The 25,598-nt window shown below is 47.2% G+C and overlaps 1 protein-coding gene across 1 annotated transcript in view; it reads right to left on the bottom strand.

Annotated features, from left to right (window-relative positions):
• Nucleotides 1-22,101, bottom strand: part of SLC25A22 (solute carrier family 25 (mitochondrial carrier: glutamate), member 22) — a 28,009-nt gene extending 5,908 nt beyond the window's left edge. The window contains exons 1-4 of the mRNA XM_009889360.1: nucleotides 22,082-22,101; nucleotides 16,612-16,737; nucleotides 13,137-13,192; nucleotides 8,128-8,218 (exon numbers count right to left, since the gene is read on the bottom strand). Coding sequence (XP_009887662.1) covers nucleotides 8,128-8,218; nucleotides 13,137-13,192; nucleotides 16,612-16,737; nucleotides 22,082-22,101 — 293 coding nt within the window. The remainder of the gene's footprint in view (nucleotides 1-8,127; nucleotides 8,219-13,136; nucleotides 13,193-16,611; nucleotides 16,738-22,081) is intronic.
• Between the last annotated feature and the right edge of the window lie 3,497 nt (nucleotides 22,102-25,598).

The raw sequence follows: 25,598 nt of genomic DNA, 5'->3' as shown, positions 1-25,598 counted from the left end.
GGGGGGGGGGAAGCGTATATAAATCACACAGCCAGAGGGAAACAGCATCCTCTTATTTCTGTTTTAAATGCAAGTACTATTTTTACTCACCCCAGCCCTACTCCTGCAGCAATACCTCATCTTAACCTACTCAAGGCGAGTCCCCACACTATGGCAAAAGCAGCCCAACAACGTTATACCCTATCTCCTTGCAAAACCAAGCCATGCTCCCTTACTGAGGTGTTTCATATGCACGCACACACAGAACAGCTGTGGCACTGTGGGCCAGCAAATAAGTTTTAATGCGAACCCTATAGGAAAGGGAGTGGAGATGTGCCATAATCCTGCTGGCCCAGCACGTCAGCTGGGCCGATTTCTCCACCTCTCATCTTCTCCAGGGAGGATATCGGAGCAGAGGATTAGAGGCACAGAGCCACAACAGAGATTATCAGCGACTAAATATAGAGCTCTCCTGTGAGCCTGAAGGGAGGAACATTTCACGGTCTCCCCTTTCCAAATTCCCCCACAGATGAGAAGCTGCAAGGAACAATCCCTCTCACGGAGGTACCCACATGGGCGCTGAAGTGCATGCAGCAAGCTTTCCTGGAGATATGCAGGTATCAGGGTCTGCAAATCCAGCGGTCTCCCCAGCACTAACACCTGGAGGTGGCCAACTTATGGCTCTTGGGAGGCCTGAAGCACAGCGTCAGTCTCTGCACAGCTCAATACAGTCAGCAGTAAGGCTGCAGAACCCCTAGCCCAGCTGTGGGAGGAAGCAAACCACCCAAAGGAGCTAGCTGCCAGTCCCCCTCTACAGCACAACAGAGCATCTCCCACTTTAGCAAGAGCCCCACAGCATTCCTGGAGTACGTCTCCTGGCTTTCCTCCAGAGTGACTGCTTTGATACTCAGTTCAAAAGATCAAGATGATTTGCCCTATGTGTTCATCTATGGACCATTATCCCAGCCAACAAAAGTCAGACTGGCTTGACTGAACTCCATGGAGCTATGCCAGTGTGACCCAGCAAAGGATTTATGTGTGTGGGTGTATTTTAGAGATGTCAAATAGGTACATCAAAAGCATCTAGAACAAGGGCTTTCAGGTTTTGGTTTGCATATCCTGGGAACTGGGAGGAGTCCAAGAAAAAAACAGCCTAAGATAAGCACATCTTTTGTCAGGTTTAAAATTTGCCATACAGGAGTCAAATGTCCTTTGCAAAACCTCACCAGTCTGCACATAAAAGGAGTTTGAAAATGGTTCATCTCCAGATGACAAAGGGGTTTAAATATTTAAAGCACCACAGGCCTTTTCCTCAGTGGTTTAAAAACCAGCATACCTCAACTAACTTCAAAAGCTGCAACACCAGCAAGGATCTCGTCCTACAAATGCAGAAACCACTTTTTATCACAGCAGAAGGTGTTAAATATAACATATACACAATAGCCCCAAAATCTGCACTGGCAGAAATCAGTTGTTACACTTTTTCAACGGACATGCAATTAATTAGTGACAAATCAACAATGTCAAATGGGAAGGGGAGAAGATTGATGCTCGATCTAAATTAGAGTTTCAAACTAGAGCTGAAAAATAAGAAAGTCAAAAAGCAGGAACTAGAGGTTTATGGAAAGCTTTTCAAGAGCAATGCATCAGTCCAAAGTTAGGATCTCTGGAAGCATTGATATGTTGATGTCACATGGGAGCAGAGTAGGACTTTTTTCAAGTTTCCGAAAAATCTTGACCATGTAGGAGCTGACTGTGCTTAGGCAGGGACCAAAACCAGCCATTGTGGAATGAGGATGACAAGATTTCCAAAAGACAGGAAATCACTGACCTAAGGAAATATCCATACAAAGCTGTGTGTTTCCATTTGCTACCCAAGAGACTACTGTCCCCAGCTTGGACATCACCTTCCTCATCACCTCTGCCTCTAGTCTGTCAACCCAAGAGATTGTAGAAAACTCTCCAAGAGTTTCAAACCAGAGAGAGTCGGCTGCTTTCAAACAAATTAAATAGTGGATCTTTGATATGGATTAGGGGACCAACACACAGGAGCTGTCCTTCAAAAGGAAGGCAACCTGTCTGCCGCAGCCACACAGTGATGTGCATACAAACTGCCAGTCAGTCCCTTTAACCCAACCCCCGATCTTCCAAGAGGGAAAAAGCTATTTCAACCACACTTCAGAAAAGCTGGAGCTATGATGCTGGGAAATGCAAAAGCAAGAAAGTTCCCATTACAAGCTCCCTCTCGCTTCTAGTGCCAGCTCAAAAATGCCTCAGACAAGCAAAACAAAGCAATGATATGGGAAAGATCCACCTCAAAGTAATGCCATAATAATAATTTAATAATTATTAAATTTAATTAATGCCATAATAATAATTTAATAATTTAATCTGGACTAAATGTTGCTCTGGCAGATGTTACTCCAGGTATGGTACAACCTACCTCTGGCTGCAGGAATTCTGTTGCGTGTTTGGACTAAGTCAAGAGGAAGGTGACTCTGTGCCTGCACCCATTACATCAGGTTTGCCCTGGCAGGAGATCCCAAGTATTTTTTTTCCAATAAAAATGTCTGCGGAAGTGAACAATGGGCAGGGGAACACGCCTGGGCATGTTGAACACAGACACAACCCATTTTTTGTCCCAAGACATACGCCTGGAATACACCCTTATGGGTGTATTCTGTGATTAAACAGTCCATCTCTAGCTCCCTCTAGATTAACAGTTGAAAGTGCATTTACTTTCTGGCTCACCTTTCATGTCTACAACTTCAACCCACTGTAATTCCCTGAGCCTCTGTGTGCTAAATAAAAGAGTTTGTCCGTGTGTCATGTCGCCCCATCCATCACCCTGCTCTCCCAAACAGCTATCCCTGAATAGGCACAGCTCTTAACTGGCTCTGTCTCTAGAGGAAGGGCTGGATTCCCCCACCTACAAGTCCCAGTGGGTTGGATGAGGGTTATCTGCATCAAATAAGTGTTTGTACATCCAGTGGCTAACTACAGGAGAGGCTGCCTTGGCCCACAATGGTTCCTGCCCAGAAAAAAACCAAGGCACAGTGTGTGCAAGGTGACACTGCAGCTCAGCACCAGTACTAGCAATCAAGAACCTCACTTTACAGCCTGTCTATGAGCATTTTGCAGCTCAAGGATCAACCAGGCCATACAATGGCTACTTACAGAGGTGCCACAGAAGAGATGGTTCGAGTATTTTAGAAGAGCCTGAAAGAGGAGAAGATGAAGGAGCCCTGAGGTGGGAAGGGCTCCCGGGAAAGCAATGGAGAACAAGCTCCAGTGTCCCCATCTGCGTGGCAGAGAAGGAAAAACACCTTCCTTGTCTCAGGATTACAGTTGGCTATTTCTCTTCTCTGAGCAAAACTAAAAGGCAGGGAAGCAGAAAGGAAGAAAATTTGTTGACATCAGCAAAGACACAATTAATGCAATCGTCTTCTGAGCTGCTAAGTCAGCAGATTGCCAGCCTTTGCTCCAGAACAGCAAACAAAATGAAGGTCAAGATTAAAGAGGACAGGAGAAGTAAGGGACTAACACGCTTTGGAGAAGAGCAACAGGAAAGTCATCCAGGGACACTAGACAGTTTTATGAGCAAGAAATCGCTTTTATAAGAAGCCATAAGACACACAGCCAAGGCAGAGTATTTAACGAAGAACCTGAAAACGAACAACAAAACCTGGCAAATACATGCCAAACACAACAGCTATCTGGTACTCAACGCTTTGGAGATAAACATGAAACCTTGCAAGACACTTTAAAGGGACTGTTTTTTTATGAAGTGTTTAACAACCAAATTCAAAGAGCACCTAAAAAGTAGGCAATACTTACATCTGTCAAGAGGCTTCACATGCTGAGCACCCAAAAAAATCAACAATGTACTTTAAATGTATGCTGATGTACCACCAATTTAAATCACTTTCATAACTTCATACCCAAGTGCTTCACACTCAAGTGCTTCACTTAGCCCTAGTGACTCCTCACATCCTCTGCTCTATTTTAACAGCAGCTGTGAGATTATGGGTCTCTCAACATGTCCAGCTTCAGAAAACCAGAGGAAAAAAAAAAAATCCCATCTGTTTCCAGCAGCTTGAAGGTTGGAAGTTCCCCCTCTCTCTCATGTCCTACTTTCCCCAGCTGTGTGGTCCAGCCAGCACAGAGTGCCACAGGAGCAAGGACCTGCCTGAAGACTCTTCTGTGGGTCACCTCTTCTACTTCTTCTCCTGAGAACTGCAGAGGCCTTCAGGCCAAAATGATCACAGAATAATGTTTGACCCATATTGCCTTTCTCAATCAGGGTCATGGGATGCCCTTCAGGTTTTTCAGTATCTTGGTTCACCTCCTTTCTTTCATGGCATAGCAAGGGGATTTCCAGCACTCACACAATGTACCCAGGCCTCCCTTGTTCCTAAATGACCAGGACAGCTTGGCAGCACCAACACAGTTTTGTTTCCTCATGAAACAAGAAGCTGTAGCACTAAGCTGTCATAATGGTCTCAACATCAAAATAGAAACAGGCAAAGAAGCAGAAATCAAGTCCCTTAGCCTGTGAGCACACATCTTTCCTGCACCAAAAGGAAGGGAAAAACATTGTATGGGCAGGAGCCCCCCCTGAGCCAGGGTGGAGAGGGCTGCAGGAACAGACTTCTCCAGACTCAAGGAGACAGGTGCACCAACAAGGGTACGAGGTCCCACTGCCACAATACTACCTCCAGCAGCATCCAAGAGCATAGCCAGGGAAAGGGAGTCTAGCACAAACCTGCAGTGATGCATCCCCAAAATGCCCTTCCAGCAATTTGCAGCCAGGAGCTTCCTACGCCACAGCTGGTGTTTTAAGTCAAGCCATTTGAAAACAGGCTTTATGCCACTTTTTTCCCTAGCAGTTTAAAAGCAAGTTCATTTCAACACTAAGTTTTTCAAAGGATAAAAAAAAAAAATAAAAAAAATTAATGCACACTAAAAGTTGTTGTATAACTTGAGGCTATTTTGGATCATGCTGGATTTGCCACACTCTCTCTGGTCCACACATGCTTCTTCCACTTGCACATGGAGGACACACTCTGCATATTTTAATCAGCAAATACTGATAGAACATGCACATTCCATCAGACAATCTCCAATTCATGCAACACATTTCACGCAAGACAAGTACTAGAATCTCAGCAACAAAGGCATTCAATGTCAAACAGGTCTAGAAGACTTTTGCAGTTCTGAGTCAGAAAAGCACCAGAGCATCCTTTGGGATGCTGGCCTAAGAGCACACCATACTACGTATGTATAGTATAGTTTGACTTGTGTAAAAAGGACGTTGGTGGAACTGAACCAAGATCTCGGTGGCTTACCAATGAAAAAAAAGAGCGCTCAGTCTTACACTGAGCCTAACTCCCTCAGCTGTGCTTTACACCATACAACACCTTGACTGTTACAATTACATATCCAGAAATGAAACATACCTGGTAGCTTGAATCTTCACCTTTCTAACCCCAGGCTATTTTGTTGTTCATACCTAAGCTTTGGAGTTGTGAAATAGGTGACCCAGCCTTGCGATGTGCTAGCAGGTATGTACCCTGTTTTGCCCTGGGTAGGAGAGGCGTTTAGGTTCCATCGCTGCTAATCCTGCCCAGTCTTACAAAGGCAGCTGGGAAGGAGGGGACAGAAGCATCTCAAGGGAGAAACCTGCAGGCTGCAAACAGCTTGGAAAGAGGGAGCAAGAGCAAGGCAAACCCTTGGGGGACAGACAGCTTTGTGATTCAATGAAATGGCCCCTCACCATTACTCCTATTTGTCACATGTGCTACGCATGGGAAAAGATCCTGTGAACTGCCAAAGGCAAGGTAGCATGCAACGACTGCAGCACAGCCAGGCACAACCCCTCAGGCAGGTTACATACTCCATCCCCAGCCTTGGGATTTCCTTGGCATTGAGGAAAAGGATCCCAAAATAAGAAGTTGCCCTGCAGTTTCTAAAGGCCCTTATCCTCACTGGTAACGTCATGGCCTTTTCCATCACCCCTTGCTCATCATGCACTATGCAAGGTCACAGCATGCACCAGACATTCCAGCTAGATCCCAGGTTCATAGTCTATAACAAGCCACAGCCAACCTGCAAGGCATTTTCTTTCCCATCACATCTTGGCATGACATTTCTAGTTAGAAAAACCTTAAACCATATATCACAGCAGTATCAAAGCTCTGCCTATCTGTCCAGCTCACGCTGGCTATCCTCACAGGCAGAACTGACCAGATTTCATTCATCCAAGCCTCCCGTGGCGGTTGAATGAGATGAGTGACCCTGACTACATGTGCTGCCTAGCTCTTGTAACTTAACTGTGACATAACCTTTCCTTTCTTTAAAGGAGTTAAAAATGCTTCATGTTGATACAAAAAGGCTCCCCACTAGCTGAGTGGTATCATACTCCTGCTCCAGGTCACTGTAGTGCCAGACCCATCAGTGCATATGTTTTCAGAGAAGAGGGTGTCTTACTCTTGGCAAAACTATCTACATCCGTTATTCTGAATCAAGCACAGCACATCATCCATGTCATGTGTGGATCAGCCCAGAACCCAGATGTCAAAGTGGAAGAGGTCTGGGTGAAGACCTCAACTTCTCATGGAAACAGCTGCACCCCACTTACCCAAACACCTGCTCAAAGCCCACCTCAGCACTGAGAGGCAGACACACATGTATGTCCCATGAGGAAGTCTTTGCCTCTCAGGGTGCAGGACATGTACTGATAGGCATGTCATGTTTTAATGGCTGAAACATCTCAGCAGCGATTGCTTCTCACAGAACACCAAATACGTTGCAATGCTGGTCTGATTTCTTCCATGGGTCACTCTCTCAGTGGTGGTACAAGGTGTGGCAGCTTGGCACCCCTTCGTCTTCCCTATACAACCTACTGAGCCCTCACTTCGTAGGTGGTGGCAAAGAGCTTGCTGTGCTCCTGTCTACTGCAATATGCCAGGGCTCGCCATGTTGTCTGCTGCAGGTATCAGACCCACGGCTTGATGGAAGTGAGAAGCAATGAGGACATCACGACCTCCCACTGTCTGAGTGGAGCACAGAAGACACACTATTTGAAGAGACAGAAAATCACAAACAGCTGCGAGCCGATGAGTCACACAGACATATGTTCGCTTCGACTTTAAAAGACTCCAGAACAAAAAAATTAGGTACATGAAAAAACTAGATCCTCAGTCTGTGTCAGTCTACAATCTCCACTGCAGTTGTTGAGCCACTGATTTGCAGCAGCTGAGGTTGACGTAATATGTCATGGGAAGCTGTTTAACCAAGTAATCATGGCAGAGCCTTGCATTTTCAGGGAGGCTTCGCTCCATCACTGCTGATGGGAAGAGTCAGGATCATAACCCAAGAAGGCTGTTCTCTAACTACTGTCACTGAGGACTTGAGATAGTGCCCTTCACCGGCTGTCTCTGGAGAAAGGTCTCGGTCTGAAGGGATACACAAGTGTTCTCCAAATTGCAAGGGAAATATCTTGGTGAAAACAGCATTAAATATTCAGGGTCCAGCCCCTCTCAACTGCTTAGCTATGATTTTTTACTCACATTTAATTCACATGAACCAAACCTCACTTGCAAGCTAAACAGATAATTTTATTCCTTCAGCATTTATTTGAAGGTCAGCTGCAAGTGCCCTTTGTCAATTCAGATTCACTACCTCTCTAAAACTATTTTCAAGCTGTAAAAGGACAAGAGGGCTGCTAAGTTTGGGGCCTACAGAACTTGACTTGCCATCTTTTCAAGACAGAAAAAGCATAACAGCATCCAATAGGATGCTGAGGACAAGGGTCCTCCCAGCAGCTGTTTGAGCAGTGATCAGTGCCATTGGGTTCCTCTCAAATATTTTGCCTACAAATTCTGGATCTGCTAACCTTGGCTTAGATCTGGGACTATTTTTAGAAGCTTGAATAAAAAGCAATCATCCAGTGGAGTGCTTTTCACTTCCCATTTTAGACATTACATCCTTAGCCCAAATGTAATCACCGGCTGAGCTGTTCAAGGTCAACTCATATTTCAGTCATCACATCACCCCATTCCACCTTTGCCCTGACATCTTACCAGACTTGTCCCAAGAGCTGGTGTCTTTTAAGTTGAACATGAAAGGTCTGCACCCCCTACTCACCCGTCTTTGGAGAGGTGATGCCGGAAGAAGTCATTGGCTGCCAGTTTGATAGCCTTTTCTGGTGTCACTAGAGTCAGGTTTACTGCAGCCCCTGGGTAAGGAAAAGAGGAAAAGGCCATTGGAGAACAAGAATGAAGGAATCATTAACTGGATCTTTCAGGAACGTGTTGTAACTCCTGCTCAAAACCAAGGAGTGATGAAGGAGAGCTCCCAATGCACCGAAGGGGTTTAGAAACATGAAACAGCACTGGAAATTAACATGATTTCTGCCTTCCAACACCTTGGGTTATTTTAAATATTCCTTGATGTGATTCTACCCCATTTGCAATGTTTTTTTGTAATTTCTTTAGCTTCACTACTACTGCCCACCATGCATACATGCATCCTCTTCTCTCATTCAAGGATGCATTCCTATGAATCCAGAAAGATGCAGATCAGACCTTCAAGAAAGGAGTACAAGTTGGATTAATAACCAGTCCTAATCGTTTTGCAAATATTTTGTGCCACTAAGACACAAAAGCCCCCCAACCCCACCTTCTTGCTAGTGTCCCTGCTCCACCACCACCAAAAGCAGAGCAGCTTGTTACCAGGCAGCCCAGAAGCAGAGCCACTGAAAGACCTGGAGGCTGGGTGAAGTCAACTGGCTCATCTGCACATAAGTCAGCCAGCTCTTGACCAACCCTTGGAGTTAAGTGGCTTCCCTTGTATATCACCACTGGGTGTCACCCTCAGAACAGCTATCGTTGAAGTGGCTTTTTGTCCACCACAAGCTACAGCATGCAGAAATTCCCCTCTGAGCACCATGGCAAGGCTTGCTGGGGGACCTGGGGTATAAACAAGCCTTGGCTCCCCCACCACCTGTTGGAGTGCCCTTTTGTCAGGAGCTAAAACCAGCAAATCCCTGTATTGTGCCTGCCACAATGAAAGGTCTGCATGGCCTGGCTGGCTGCTGTGGGCCATGGACACCGGCATTAGTGCAACCCAGCTAAGACAATGCATTCATTCCACACTGGTCATGACACTCAACAAACACCATCATCTTCTCCAGGAGCCAAATGGACTAGTCAGGGAGCAGGGTAGCCCCCTCACACTCTTGGGTTTTTGCAAACTTAACTGCATCTCTGATTGAGCTGCTTCAGTTTGATGTGCTTCCTACACATCATGTCCCCCCACCACAGCTCTTGCATGTGATGAGAAACCACACAAACATGACCCTCATGGTCTAGTTCCACCTTTTAATGTCAAACATATCAGGATCTACAAAGCAAATCCACACAGCCTGATTTTTAAGTGGAAGTGGCTATCCGTGAAGTGTTTCCTCAAATGCCAAGTGGAAGACAACTTCAACCCCACTTCTAATGGCTAGAAAGTAAAACACCTGTACGTTAGTGACATGCAGCACAAATAACCATTTCCTTGCAAAAACAAGGAGAGAAAGAAAAAAGAATAAACCCACTACTCTAACACCAGTGCAAGGGGTTCATTGAAAGAAAGAAAGCAAACTCCAAAACATCAACCAAGAAAGGTAAGCGAGAAGTATGCTTCCACATGCTGACCGCCTCCAGCAACGAAGAGGCTTTCACAGCAATTGCTCGTTCAATTGAAAACAAAGTAGAGGGTAAAAACACACAGAGAAAAGTTAATGAACCTGGGTTTTCTCCTACATCTCTGATATTTTCAGTAAAGCTGCTTAGCAGAGAATGGATAATCCCCGTCCTCAATAATCCATAACAGCTTCAATTCACTGGAGGAGAAGAAATTAGATACTTCAGCTGCTGGCTGTATGCTTTCCACAGCATTTTCTACCTTTTTACAAAAATCTCACAGCTCTTCAATTCTAGCTATGCCAATGACTCTATCTCGCTAATTAAAGCTAACCTTGGCCTACAGGCAACGCCACGTGCACCAGAAGCAAAAATAATTGCAATCATTAAAATACAGAAAATATTTTGAAAAGAAGTACGGAAGCACTCCAAAGAATGAACTAAAGTAGAGGCAAAACCAGTTGTTTGCCAACTGAACTTGTAAGTGCTCTCTTCCCACTGAGCCTTGGGTTTTATATATATACCACCAGGAACCTACATAACAGGGGGATTGAGTCATCCCCAGTGCGGCACTGGTGCATATGGGAGGTATTATTAGCAGAGGCCAGGGAAGGCCTCTACTACTGCAGCTAAACTGCAGCTACCCTCCAAACATCATCAACAGCACAGGGCACTTCCTCAGCCTGATCTACACCTTTGGCTCCCAGCAGGTAAGCTAAACAGCTGGTCTGCAAACAGCAGTGGGACTTTCCAGGATGCATGCTGGGATCTATAGGTGGCTTCTGGATGGACTGTAGCAAGGAGCACAGAGAGCACCTCTCCAAAGTCCCCTTCCACTGGGGTCAACATGGTCCAGGAGCCCACAGGCACCATGAATTAATTTGCTTGCCACCCCTTGAGCACAAACAGGGCTAGACAGCACCACCCAGCTTTGAGGGACTGCTACTACCTAGATGTTACAGAAAAAACACAAGGAAAAAAAACTTCCTCTGCTTCCTCCCCCAGACAAACCCAAGAATCCCTGTAACTTTTGGGGGAGAAGTGTTGGGATTGCCTTATACATCACACAATTCACTATGGGCTACTCATACAGAGCAAGGACTGTCTGCCCACACACACCCCTTAAGAGATGATTTGCAGAAAAGCATCCTACAAGCTCAAGCCTCTCTCCTGTCCACACTGAGGAGCTTTGATTCACACACGAAGGAGATCTGAAGTCACACAGTGGGAACGGCTGCGCCCAAGCAGACCCCTCCTGTACTCCAACAGAGGCCAAGTGCCCTGCAAGGACGACTGACACGCTTGTGACTCCTCCATGGGGCACAGCAGCTGTCACTTCAGCACATTAACATATAATCCTCCCAATTTCAGCTTAAAGGCTGAAAATAAGAGCATGTGAGTCATACAGCAACTTCTGCTGGAGAGCTGGGACAGATGGAGGGAGCAGAAGCCACTCCCACCATCTGATTTCCATCTTCCCCTGTCTGCAAGGCTGAGCCATCTCTTTACCTTCTTCCTGGAAAAGTACTCACATTCTTCACAATCCTGGATGTATTTTATCTGCCTATCCTCTCCCTGACAGGGAGGGAAGGGCTGTTAATGTCAGCTCACAGAATTGAGGCACAGAGACCAGAACTGCTGTACTTGGAGTACTCACCTTTGCACCGGCCATGCTGAAATATCTATGAATTTCTGGAAGGAAATGGAGCTACTCACAAAAGCCCTCTCCAAACCCAGCTTCCCATTTAATAGAATTCAAGCCACTATCAGGTCTCTGAACAGAGGGGGTACAAAGTTAGTGGCACATGGACCAAGCTGACCAGACTCATTATGGCTGGGAAAAGCAAGAGCTATGGAAAACCCTTTGCACCCTTTGAGATTTCTGCTTGGGAGTGAAAAGTGGCCTGGAGATGCACATCCCCTCTACCACCCTAAGCTTTACAGGACTGAGCTGTCTCTCCCAAAAGCCCTGATGGGTCCTACAGTCTCCCCTGTAAGTTTCCAGGAACAGCTTCTTCCTTCTGCTCCCCAGCAAGCAGCCTGCCACTGCATATTTACAGCGAAAGTTAATGCAGGCTCCGTTCCTGGCTAGGAACACAGAAGCAGCCAGCTTCTGGGAAAAAATCAAGGGTGAACGCGTCACTGCTAGCATTGAAGATGAAGCTTGCCAGGGTTCCTCGGGGTTATTTGTCATTTTGCCTGCTCACAGAAAAGCTGGCATGAAGCAGCCAATCCATCCCCGGCATCCACCCCACTCCCCTGAAACGCCCACCGACAAGTTGAGCAAGAGATGCTGCCTCAACAGCCAGTGTCTGCTCCCAGGCAGGCCAGCTGCATTGTCTGTGTTTCCTTAGAAGCTATGGTAAAAGCGGCAAGAGATGCTACCACTGCCAACAGCAAGGTGCCAGCATCTCCGGACTCCCACTTGAAAAAAAAAAAAAAAAAACCAGAAACAGAGCAAGGACTCAGTTAATCAAAGCAGTACTTTAGTCAGGCTTTATCAGTGAATGAGTGCCACAAAGAATGCTATCTGAATGTCTCAGATATAAAAACTGCATATTCAGGCAATTGAATACCAGTATATAAAATGAACCAGAGTTCAGTGTCAACTAAGCCAGCTGGACTGTGCTGAAAGCCAAGAAGGTATTCCATGGTTTTCCCTGCTATGAGTAAAGTCAGAATTTGGCCTGCTGTTCCTCTCTTCTCAAAATCTTCAAAAACTTTCAAGAACTTTGGGTTTAAACTAGAAAAGATACAATGTCAACTGAGGAATTCACTGCTGCAACAGACAGCCTAAGCCAAGAAGCCAGGAGATTTCTAGCAGGTTAGCACACAATGACCAAACAGCTGAAGCTTCACCATGAGCCAATCTCTGATTTTCTTCCAACCCCAAAGGAGCTTTTTCTGGGGGCAAGTTATTTTTATTTTTTTTTTTTTTTTTTTTAAATTGCAGCTTATCTTAATACTTGAACAAAGCACTCGGGCATGCTTGAGAGACAGCTAGTTTTGGAGACAAGCTACCAACCAGATGGGACAGCAGGCCTGACCACACTGAATTTATGTCAAAGCCCACCGCCAATCATCAACACCAAAGTAAGACACTTCAAGAGGTTTGCTATTGCCCCTCTGGTGGAAGTTACCGTGCCCAAGCTGGGAAACACACACATAGAGTCCTGAAACAGAGTCCAGCAGCTTCACTTAAACCGCTAGTAAATATGAACTTCAGTAAACAGTAAGGTTTAACACCACAACAGCCATGAGGAGGACTCATGCTCTCAATGGTGGAGAGCTGAGTAGACACCTGGCACGGAGGAGTTTATTTTCAGAGACAGCTGCATCTTTCAACATCTTCGGCTATTGCTAGGTTATTGCTTTATAATACAGAGAATATGGGCTTTTCCTCCCACTTACGCACCACTGCTTCAAACGCAAAAGCTGTGCTGTGCCTGACTCAGCTTTACTTACCTCTGTACATGCCAAAGTAACCTTCCGACCGAATTGTTTTAATGAGGCAGTCAGACCTGCAAACAAAACAGAAAGAGATGAACCACAGGAGCTCAAAGGTGGGCGAGAGCAGAGAAAAACAAAACAAATCTCTTGGAGTGGTTTTAATTTACGATCTGTCAGCAAAACCCCAAGCAGAGAAGGGAACCATGTCAGCCACTGAATACACCATTGTTCAGGCCTGAGTCCAATTTCAGCCCCTAATTCACAGGGGCTTTGAAACCCTCAGCTCACCCCGCACACGCTGTCTGCTTTCTAGAAACACAAAAGAGAAAAGTGTCACTGCAAGGGCTGTTTATTCAGGGTCCCTTGTGGCAAACACACATGAGATGCTCTAACAAGCAGATGCCCATACAGATGTTTTTATTTCCCTTCCAGAGCTGGATTTAAAGGGGGCCAAACCCCCAATGCTGACTTGCTTGACTTACTCTGTGAAATTCAACACAAGGCACACAAATACTAGATGACCGGAACGCTCAGTCATCTGTGACCTCCCACGCAGATTAAAGCACTTACTTTCAACACATCGGGTCCCACAGCAGGCAGCAAGCACTCAGGCTCTCACCCTGGGGAGAGCACGGCAGGGTGCCGCGGAGGCCCACTCCGAGGGGAAAACTGTCACCTCCATTTTTTTCAACTACGTTTACTGAAAATGGGAAAACTGTGCAGGACACCAGAATGGCTTAAAGCCTTTCGATGGCACCCACACGCACCTAAAAAACCCAGAGGTGCAGTTCAGGAAGGCAGCACAGATCCCCTGGCAGTTTACCTCTCTGGACCTGGGTGCTAGCTGAAGGTTGCTCTGGGGTCTTTGGGAAAGGACTTGCTGTGGCCATAGGGAAAGGGAGAGGTGCACATGCGTGCATGCACGCGTACATACTTAAGGAACAAAGGCTCTTTTAAGTAGTAATCAGAGAAGCATAGATGGAAAACAAGAATACATTTTTAAGAGATTTGGCAACACAAGAAGTAAACTTCATCTCTGCTCTGTAGTATTGCTGAGGTGGAAAAGAAGGAAACAGAGTTCCCTTGAGGGCTTTATGGCCCTACTTGGGTCAAGACTGTTCTAAGGTACCCCACATTATTTATGAAGAGCCCATCCAGCATTGCTGCCAGTCGCAGCAATGAGTTTCCCCTCTCTGCTGGGCCTCCCCGCATTTTTTGGGATCCCCTCTTTCACACACCTCACCTCAGCTCCTGCAGCTTGCATGCACTGATCTTGTTCTTGGGAGCAGCCCCCCGACACATTTGCAAGCCCCAGAAACCTCAGAGCACCTTTCTCCTATCCCCTCCATCAAGGTCTTCCACCGCAGTGCTGGATGGAAGGCACTTTCCCTGAGCCAGCCACACTGCTTTGAACAAGTTGCAACAGAGAGGGGAGCACAAAGAGCTGCTCCCTGCCACACTCATCCATCCCTGCTGCCTCACGGTAAGGTGTGCAAGCCTTACTTGTCGTGCAAGTCAGTCCCAGCCCCTTGAGCTGTTGCAGAGCGAGATGGAGCCAAGGCTATGCCCAGCTCCTTTCTCCCCCTAGAGAACTAAACCAACTAAAATTATACATAACACATAACACACATGGGGCAGCACAGCTCAAAAGCCCAGCTCTCTCCACCCCTCAGGGCTGCTCCAAAGTGTCTTTGGCTCTTTCAAGGGAAAGGCTCCCCTGGTGCCAAAGGTCTCTCAAGATAAGCAGAAGTAAGGCATACTGTCTTAAAGCAAGACAGCCCAAATTTTAAATGAACTTTCTGCCTTCCTGGGTGTTCAGCAGACACCTCCGAGATTTGGTATCGATGGGCATACAGGATTTCCTGAAAAATAAGTCCCTGTAACTGTGGAGCTCAGACAAGCCCTCCCAAATCCCTAGCTAAAGGTGTCTCTGAAGACATACTCCACACATAGTAACAGCATCCTCTTAGTGCTTTTCCCTTGCTTGCTTAGGTAGGACACGGGATGGTCTGATGTTACCTAGAGGACGTGTTGTCCCCATGACTTCCTTGTCCCTGCTGGCCCCGTGTTCCCCAAAAGACCCTTTCACTTATCCCCACCAGCCCAAGCTCACTTACCCTACAGCTGCTGCCAATGCCAGTTTCCCAACCTCCCTTCCCCTCCAGCTGCTGCCAATGCCAGAGGACCACCTCCAGCACTGCTCACTCACATCCAGGCAGACTCTTAGGAGGAGCTAGCTCTAATATACAGGGTAAATCCTGTGTATTCCTTAACAGCACCTCATCCCATAACAACTCCTGGCATGCACTTCCAAGGGGAGCCTACAAATCCTCCATCCTGCCCAAACATCTGTTGCTGTCTCCTATCAGGTCAGGGGGAGATGCCAATCCTCAGGGAGGAGAAGCAATCCACAGCAGGAGCAGGACACAGAAAAACAGAAGAGGCAGGGCAATACAGGAGGCCACATCCTGCCAACATGCCTGGGCACACAAACAATGCAGGGAGCAGAGTGCTGTAACTGTCAAGGGTAGCACCAGTCTGCCGCGGCATGCCAGAGCCTACAACCTAAGCTCATGCATAATTACATGCCAACAGCTAGAGCAAGGAGGCCTGGAGACTAAAGCCATCAACATACAGAGCATTTCCTTCCTATCTCCACTCCGTCTCAAATTCTTTTGGGCAGGAAAGAGGAAAATATTGGTGTGGAGGAGCAGGGAGCAGGTAATGCTACTTCTGAATGAAGTGGCAGGAGGACAGGACATACATCATCAGTCCCAGTCCCTTCTCCCCCCTCAATGACACCAGTACTTTTGGAAAACTAAGGCCTGATTCCGGTCCCTAGAATAATGCATCTTGTACTGAGTGTGGTGCACCTTCTCACAGCAGATGCACAGCCCTAAGCATCCCACACAAATCCCCAGTGAATTTGGTGGGCTAGATATATTCATGCCTTCTTTTCCTACAGCCTGCAGCACTTGATTTTTTTGGATGTAGGACTGCTCGGGTAACTACAGCATGTGTTAACCTGTGATCCTTCAAAAGGTCTGCATGCAGTGCTCTAGACTGGGAATGGGTGACTTCTTCCTCTTTTTAAAACTGACACAGCAAAGGAAGGGATAGTAACCTCCAATATGAGAGTCATGGAAACAGAAGAGGGGCAGATACTCCCTTATGATTGGTGCAGCAGAAGACCAAGCGGGGCTCCTTGTGTTTTGTCCTGAGCCCTGACAGCAGTGAAAATGATGCTCCCAAGCAAGGGATTCAAACAGATGTCCCCCCTGTAGAGATCTTGCCTGCTGGGATCAGCAGCTTGAAGAGCTGCTTTATTTGCTTTATCTGCTCTAGCACAGCTTGGTTTAAGATTGTCCCCTGGCTTTTCTAGGGACAGCCCAGTTCCTAGAAATGCTGAACTCACCTGAAAGAGGTAACAAAGTGGAAGGACTCCCTGCTGAAAGCCACAGGGGATGCTGCCCGTGCGGGTGGTACTCACATGCTGGTGTACATCCGCTGGCCATTTTGCTGGTTCTGCAGGCGAGTTTTTGCCAGGTCAATGGGAAATACACAGGTGACCCCGATCAGCCCAGCTATTCCTCCATTGATCAGCTTGGCAGGTAAACTGTAAGGGGATGAGATGCAGAGAAACCAATGTCTTAGCACAGGGATAATGTAAGGGGAGAGAAAGAGGAAAGAACAGAGCTCACTTGCATGACCAGAGTTAACATAACACTGTACAACAAGCCTGTGAACCCCCAGCACAGAGGGAGCTCTGTCTCAAGCCAAAGCTTGGTTCTTGCTGTACATACAGGGGAGGAGGGGAAAGCAGCACATAGCATCAGGACAAACCACTGATGAGTGCAATGGAGCCAAAGAGCTAAGCCACACATCACTAAGAGCAAAGAAAAACCCTGTTCCCGGAACCCAAGAGTTTCTGTTGTCCCTAGAGAAGAAAAGACAGAGCACTAGAACACATCTACCACATGGACAGACTTCAGTTAGGGCCTGATGGCATCCAAGCCAGCAGGTTTACTGGCAAATGATTTTCAGCACCGCGATCAGATACACATCTAACGAGAGGTTTGTGACACATCAGCTGCTACCATCAGGTGGGAATGAGCCCAGCAGAAGTGCCCAGCTTGCAGCCAACCAGCAGATGACTGCAGCTCCAGGAAACTGTTTCCAGACCCACTGCCTGGGGCAAGAGGAACACACGCAAACCAATAGCCCAGTGAAACGACCGGACTGGCAGCCTGCACAGCCACAGATGCAGAGACGTGAGCTCATACCTCTGAGGGAAATCAAAACCTGGCTGTCTGCACATGCTTCTGAAACACAGGGCTTTTTCTGCTCACCTTTGTGTTCCCACAGGGAATTCTTGCAAGTGGCACTGAGTGAAAGCCAGTTCAGCTAAACATGGGTTCCCAGAAAATTCAATTATCAAAAATGTCTAGCACTTGTATGCTTGATAAACCACTACACATAGAGACAAAAGAAGCCTGTTTGAGTCAACTCCCTGCAATAAAGCACAGGATATGGCTCTCTGAACACAGGATGTGTCGGATATTAAACTGACAGCTGACACGAGTCCTAGATTGCAGCTGGGTGAGCTGGTGAGGCCAAGTCCTCCCACAAGGGGAACAGGCACACTGCCTTTCACGATGGTGACATAATGCTCTGGATGGGGGCACAGACTGCATTACCCACTGGAAGCAGCAGTGGTGAGGTTGGCCATGGCACAGTGGGGTGAAACTCTGCAAACGCATTCACCCCCAGCAGAACTGCAGAGCATTCTGCATCGATGGGCAATTGCAGAGAGGATCAATAAGCAGCCATGCTGAAACAGCTGCCTCTCAGCTCCAGGCTTGAGGGAAAGGCAGGATAGACTCAGGGTTTCAATTTGAGGTCTCCCTAAGAGAAGCAAATAAAAAAGGGGTGGCAAAAAAACTTAAAGTCTTTGCCCACAAATGCTAAGCAAACTCCTTTCAGCCTCTGCTCTCCTGCAGCTACAGCTCATTCCTCCTCAACACCTGCACCGATATAACACACACACACAGCCCCAGTGCTGGCACAGTTGAAAGAGGTGCCAAGGGCAGGCAGACCGACCTGAGCTCAGCCCACATCCCCAAACAAGACTAACCAAGATTAAATCAGGCACAGCACATTAGGAAGGCAGGCCCGAATGAGTGGATGAGCTCAGTGCAAGGCCAGACTGCAAGATCTCACCAGCTTGAGACTGTTGCCTTGGGCATCTCTGCACTACAGTCTGGGAAGGGGAGAGGTTTGCCTGCAAACTCCTACATGAGAAAGTTTCAAAGTGTTAAGATTCACATCACGGCGCTTTCCTTATTTAACCCATAGTCACGTTGAAAGAGGAAGTTAGAGACCAGATAAAAGCATGTCAAGATGGAGGCACCACTGGGAAGGAGGGTGTTTCAAGACAGAATCACATCAGCTTCCCCAAATTAAACTCTTAAGTCACTGCTGGCAGGTCACAGACTGCAAGGCATAACCAGTGCCCCTTTCCAGCCTCAGCACTGTCATTGCTTCTCTAAGTGTCCCTGAAACACCCAGGGCAGGCAGACACTTGCCTCTCTCAACCTGTTCCAACAGTGAAATCATCATAGGGTTTATATCAGGTGGGAGTGAGACACAGACATGCGGCAAACATCTTGCCTGCTAGCACCGTAAGTGCACAAGATTCCCCAACTTCAGCACAGACCCCAGCAATAAAGGGGAATAGTCTGATGTGCCTGGGCAAGCCAAAAATTTGGGCAACCTCAGCTGCAGAAAGCCTCTCACTCTGTTTGCGGGTGAGAAACCATTGCTTAACACCTCTATCACACCTGAATCCAACCAGGTTTGCCCATGCACGCTGTAGAGGAAGACTAGTACAGACGGACTATGCGGCAGTATTCTGTGAGATGCTGAGATCAAGTTCCACATGCACTGCTGCAGAAATGCAATGCCCTTGATCTCACCTTGCAGCAAACCACTGCTGTTGATTTTAGTCTTTTGGTATCAATCTCATCTTGCTAAGGGATGACAGATGCATACTGCAAGGGAAGAGGGGAAGAGGGGTTTGGTTAATCCTCCAAGCTTAAACAGATCTCTGGCAAGGCTGCCTGTGACCGCTGCAGACTTGTGGTTACATAGATGGGAGAAATGACCTAAGCAGGAGAGGTGAGGCAATTGGGGCGCAGAGAAGAACCTGAGACAGAGGGCACTGCACCTGAATCAAATGCTTTTTCCCTTGTGACTAAGACATTCCACTTCTCACTTCAGTGCTCTTTGCTCTCTTTTGGAAGGAGAATCCACTGTGCCTGGTCCCTCTATCCTATTTAGCTTCTCCATGGTAGATAAGGGAAGAGCAACTGACATCATCTACCTGGACTTGTGCAAAGCATTTGACACTGTCCCACAGAACATCCTTGTCTCTCAACTGGAGAGACATGGATGTGATGGATGGACCACCCAGTGGATAAGGAATTGGCTGGATGGTCGCACTCAAAGAGTTGCAGTCAACAGCTCAATGTCCAAGTGGAGACCAATGATGAGTGGAGTTCCTCAGGGGTCAGTACTGGGACCAGTGCTGTTTAACATCTTTGTCGATGACATGGACAGTTGGATTGACTGCACCCTCAGCAAGTTTACCAACGACACCAAGCTGTGGGGTTCTGTTGACAGGCTGGAGGGAAGGGATACCATCCAGAGGGACCTGGACAGGCTTGAGGGGTGGGCCCATGCAAACCTCATGCAGTTCAACAAGGCCAAGTGCAAGGTGTTGCATCTGGGTCGGGGCAATCCCAAGCACAGATACAGTCTGGGTAGAGAATGGATTGAGAGCAGCCCTGACTAGAAGGACTTGGTGGTGTTGGTTGATGAGAAGCTCAATGTGACCCGGCAATGTGTGCCTGAAGCCCAGAAGGCCAACTGTATCCTGGGCTGCATCAAAAGAAGCACGGCCAGCAGGTCGAGGGGGGCGATTCTCCCCTCTAGTCTGCTCTGGCGAGACCCCACCTGGAGTACTGCATCCAGTTCTGGGGCTCCAAACACAAGAAGGCTATGGACCTGTTTGAGCAAGTCAAGAGGAGGGTCACAAAGGGCTGGAGCACCTCTCCTATGAGGACAGGCTGAGACAGTTGGGGTTGTTCAGCCTGGAGAAGAGAAGGCTGCAGGGAGAGCTTATACTGGCCTTCCAGTACTTAAAGGGAGCCTACAGGAAAGATAGGGAGGGACTCTTTATCAGGCAGAGTAGTGACAGGACGAGGGGTAACAGTTTTAAACTGAAAGAGGGTAGATTTAGATTAGATATTAGGAATAAATTCTTTCCTGCGAGGGGGGTGAGGCACTGGAACAGGTTGCCCGGAGAAGTTGTGGATGCCTCATCCCTGGAAGTGTTCAAGGCCAGGTTGGGTGGGGCTTTGAGCCACCTGGTCTAGTGGAAGGTGTCCCTGCCTGTGGCAGGGCGGGTGGAACTACACGATATTTAAGGTCGCTTCCAACCCAAACCATTCTATGATTCTATGCACAGCTGACTCTCACTACCTAGGTGCACAGAGCTTAGCGAAATGGCAAAAACACAAGCTAGCACACAAATAAAGCCATTTGCTCATTTTAACAAGAAAAGGGATAGAAAGGCACCCCAGTTCTCCTAGTGCTCCTCCCTCAGCCCTTTTAACTAGTCCCTGTAGCTACCAAGCTCTTGTTCACACTGCCAAGAGCATATCAGAGGGGCTGGGGCAGATCTTGGAGGACACGTCTCCCCTTCCTTCACAGTACCAAGATTCAAATGGCCACGGACATCTGGTCCTTTTGCTGTGCTGAGGTTATCAGAGACATACACCCATCAGGCTCATTGAGGTGTATCTCAGCGTGCCCTTCACAGGTATAAGAGAAGAGTTCTAAGTGCTCTCCAAATTGGGTAACTGATGACAGTCAAATCTAGACACAAACACGCCACAATGTTGTCTTGTTATCAGCGCAGCTCAGGACTGTTTTGATTTGCAGAAGGCAGGCATACAGGAAGATATCCCAATCATGGCAAACGCTACGAAGGGGAAGCCCTCTTGCCTGCAGCATTCAGACATTGCCAAGTCCTGGACCTCTGTCACCAGGTTTCACTCCCCCACTCCCTCCTGTCCCGAGCTGGTAACTTAGAAATGTAGATGTTAGAAGAGGACCACAAAACACTCCACAAGAATCCCACAGCATGTAGGAGTCATTTATCTGGGCAGCTTCACAAGCAGCAGAAAGTTAAACCCACGTGCAGGACTGTGCAGATCCATCTGACACAGCTCTTAGGAAGCCAAGGGTACAACTGTATGTTTCTAGAAAACGCAACCCAATTAATTTCCAGGGAGGACTCAAATCTACCCTTTGTATATTCCAGGACCAATACTCTTCAGTTCCTGCTGTGTACTTAAGTGTCAATAATTATTGTTGGTACATCATGCTCCTGCACTCACTCAAGCATTGACTGGCTTTAGAAGAAGGGCATGAGACTGCATCTATGTGGACTTTGTAATTACAAGCACTGCATCCTTGGCTGGTCAAGGAGCTGTCTTTGCTCCCTTGATGTTAGCAAGCTGAAATCAGCAGGTCAAGCTGACCTTTGAAAGAGGAAGCAAAAAGGAACAGACTCATGCACAGTAAAAAGCAGAGGTCAGACAGAAATAGGCAGTGAGAAAGAAAAACTGAAGAAAGCAGAGATGTGAAAACACGGCAAAGGCAAAAAATAAGAGAAGGTTGAAAAAAAAGCAGGTAAGAAAGGAGCAGAAAAGGAATCAGAACTGTTTAAGACCAGAACAGATGATCAGGTGATTTCCTCCAAACTCCTGTATCACAAAAGGGATTAAGTTCAAAAGACTTTAAAAGAAAAATCTAAAGCACAACCAACAACTCTTTTTTTTTTTTTAAAAAAAAAAAAAGGTTATGCCGTCTTCTGGTTAAAAAAAAAAAATTACCTGATCTGTTTATCAGCCATTTAATTCAAACTTGATCTTGTTAAGGAATGAAACTGCTCCTTCAAATCGTTCCTTAATTCTTTTTTTGTGACTTCTTTTTCACTTCAGTTTATTCCTGGGAAAAGAGCAAAAGACAACAAGGAGACAAAGTTGAGACAGCTTCCTGAAGTTCAGGTCCTACCGGGCAGGCTGCAAGGTGAGGCCAGCTGAGGAACAAGTGACTTAAGGGACCACCTGGTCTCCTCAGAGAGGAGACTGAGCTCCAGAGGGAGCCTTATAAATGCGTGTGTGTATAAATATACAAAATATAAATATACAAGCACCTGCAGAGGGAAGAGCTGCCAGAGTCATCATGCTCCAGCAGCACGTGAGGAAGGGCAGCAGCCAGGCAGCGCATGAGCTCTGCCCAGCATCCAGGACAGCAGTACCAGTCACAGCTCTCAAACTCCAGGGAGCGTTTCACACCACACCATGTGGATCTTCAACCCTCTGCAGGTCCACCCAGCCACCCCAAGACAATCACATGCCATTGCAAGACCCGTTCAGCACCTCCCTTCAACAAATACATGCTGTTTCTAAAGGACAGTCTTCAAAAACCTGCTCCTCCAGTGGTTACAATCCTTCCTCTATTTCCCAGCCCAAACGGACAGTCCATGCTCAGTCTCATGCCAACATTGTCCTTTAAGTAGTGCCTCTCCCTCCCCAAGCTATTGATGTGACTTTGCCCTTTGTACTACACGTTTCAGCTTAGAACCTACTGGCACAGCACTGAAGCTCCAAGTCTGCAGTAAGAAGTTCTCTCTAAGACTCCTAATTGCTACTGTTTAATGAGACCTGGTAGAAGCCACCACACAAAGAAATCTGGACACCATAGAAAATTTTAGAAGCGGCCACAACCTTCAGCTTTCTGGAGGTGTCCTTGTCTCCTCCGCACCTCCAGCCTGGGAATCAAGTGCCCCATGCATTCATCAGGCATCTCAGCAGCACTCAGCCACTCTCCTCCCTCTCCCCTTCCAGCTGCCACCTGGGTGGCGAGCCAGAAGCAGAGGAGATACCTTTGCCCTTTGCCTCTAGAATGAAATTTGCCCCTTAATTGCAGATTTCCTAAGCCACACTAAATGTCACATCCAAGAAGGTAGCTTTCAGGCTGACACTTCTGCTCTGGAGATATAACCTGAGGGCCAGAGGTGTTCCTGAGAATAAAAGGTCCCTAAAAGTGTAAGGAGCTGATGATGGTACAAACAAGTACAGGGAGGAGAGGTGGTGAGGTTACGCACATTCAGTACTGACCTGCTCCCCTCCCTGTTGTATCAAGTGCCACGGACAGGGCAGCATGAAAGCATTTGTACAGTCTCACGCTTGGACAACACAAAACTAAAACTTCCTCTTCTGGAGTCCCACATTCAGCCAAAGCCAGGAGAGACCAGCACATAAAGCTCATTAAGGAAAGGGGGTCCTCTCCAAAACACTACACACAAATGTCACCAACTACACTACACTATTATACCACCCATCCCTTCCATGATCCCTCTTCAGACAATTTACCTGCTTTTGACTGATCCATAGAAGCAGACCTTAAAGATCTCCAGATCAACTAAGTCTGCACTTTTTGAGTTAAAATCGTTTACACGTTTTGCTGCACATCCACAAGAGTAGTCCGTTTCAGATTAATCTAATTCTCTACCAATTTAACTAGAATAAGACCAAAATATAAAAATACAGGGAGACCAGCTGCTGAAAGCCTGTAACCCTGGCATAAACAAGCCTGAAACCATGAAAACTCACTTGATAACGTCTATACCCTCAATAAGATATTTGTGATTATTGAGGCAGCAGCTCTGACAAAATACATGCACCGAGTGGTCCTGACACCCAGCTCCAAGCTCTGGCAAACTTCCCCCTTGTTGTCTCTGTTGCGCCCTTCCCTGTGGAAAGGCACCCAGGAGGTTAGGCACCCAGGAGGTTAGGCACCCATCACAAAGCACAATGCAAGAGAACACAGCAAAGCTGTTAATAGTCACCACTAACAGGCAGCGAGAGACCGAGATGGACACACAAATGTATCACAGGGCTGTTTCTTACCTGTTAACACAAGTAGGGTGATGGGGGTGGGAGAAGACGCTACCACACCAAAAGGGAGTTGGGGCAGTTGGGTTTAGTGCTCTCCTCCCTTTTTTTCTTTTGACTTGTGGCTTCAGCTCTCCACCCTCTCGGTAACTGCAGTGCTGGTAACTGCAGCTGTCTGACCCAGCTGGAAAACTGCTGGTGTTCCCAGCAGGGAACAGATGCATCTGCTGCAGCTGCGCAGCGGGAAGGGGTCAAAACAATCTTCCTGGGTTTAAAATCAGGCAAAGTTACAGGTTTCCTTGGTGCTGGCTGTACGAACAGCAAATGCCAGGACTAGTATCATCTCCCCTAACAAAAGCTACTCAACTCACAGATGAGCGAGGGGAAGTGAACAATGTGATCATTTTACAGCAGACACCAGCACTTGATAACTGTTTATACAGCACATGGCACAGCAGAGGCCTGAATGTCCACGGCCAGCGGATTTTAATGCATTAAGGGATTTTAATGCACTGAAATGGAAAGCTTATTTGAGCTCTCTTTGTTTAAACAGAGCTCCAGCGAATGACCATTTGCAAAACAAACCCAAAGTCACTACAAAGTCTATCTGAGCATTTTGCTGTAATCTACAGAACTCCCCGAGTCCCTTAAAAGATGGTGAATGATGAAGACTCTAGTCTGGACTAGGAGTTCCTGGGGAGAGCTGAACCCCAGTCCCTCCCAGGGCAGAAAAACTGCTGCAGTCTGTGAGGGGGAAAAAAACACAGGCTGGGAACAGAATGCCAGTAATTTTACAGGATATCTGAAAAACAAATCCAGAACAACATTACACATTTCACCTAGAAAGGAAAGAGATTAAATGAAGACCGAAGTCTGTCTCCCCAGGAACACGGTGCTCTCAGGAGCCAAAAAATGCACACAAAAGCAGGCAAGCAAAGCTTTTGCAGCAAAGCAGGTGTGTAGCTCCAGGGCCTTCTGTGGGAGTAGAGCTTCCATCTTCCCAGGAAACCTCCCATCAGCACCTGCATTGGGGCAGCAGACAAGCCAGCAGCACCAAAAAGGTGCTGATACCTTAAGAAGTCTTCATATGGTTAAACTTCACAGCCAGACAGACAACAGCACTGCTGGAATGGGGAACCTGCATAGCAGGAGAAGCAGAGGAGCTGGGAGGAATTTGGTAGCAAGTGGGCAGGGGAAACGAGAGCTGCCAGAGACCCACCTCAAAGTTGAGGAGGCTAAGCAGCCCTCACAAAAGGGGGGGTCTTAAATTAAACATCCCATCATTAAGAGAGCGAGAGCTGCACGGGCGATGAATTACGTGGTGTTAATTCCTTCCTAGAGTGCTGTTAACACAGCTAGGCATGGATTAGTGCCCCATTACTCGCACACCGGGGTGTCCCTTCTACATTTATTAAAATGATCAAGCAAATTAGTTTCAGAGCGACGCGCA

Source organism: Charadrius vociferus, unplaced genomic scaffold (assembly GCF_000708025.1).
Source record: "Charadrius vociferus isolate BGI_N301 unplaced genomic scaffold, ASM70802v2 scaffold467, whole genome shotgun sequence".
Taxonomy (NCBI): Eukaryota; Metazoa; Chordata; class Aves; order Charadriiformes; family Charadriidae; genus Charadrius; species Charadrius vociferus.
This window is presented reverse-complemented; position numbering and strand designations above follow the sequence as displayed.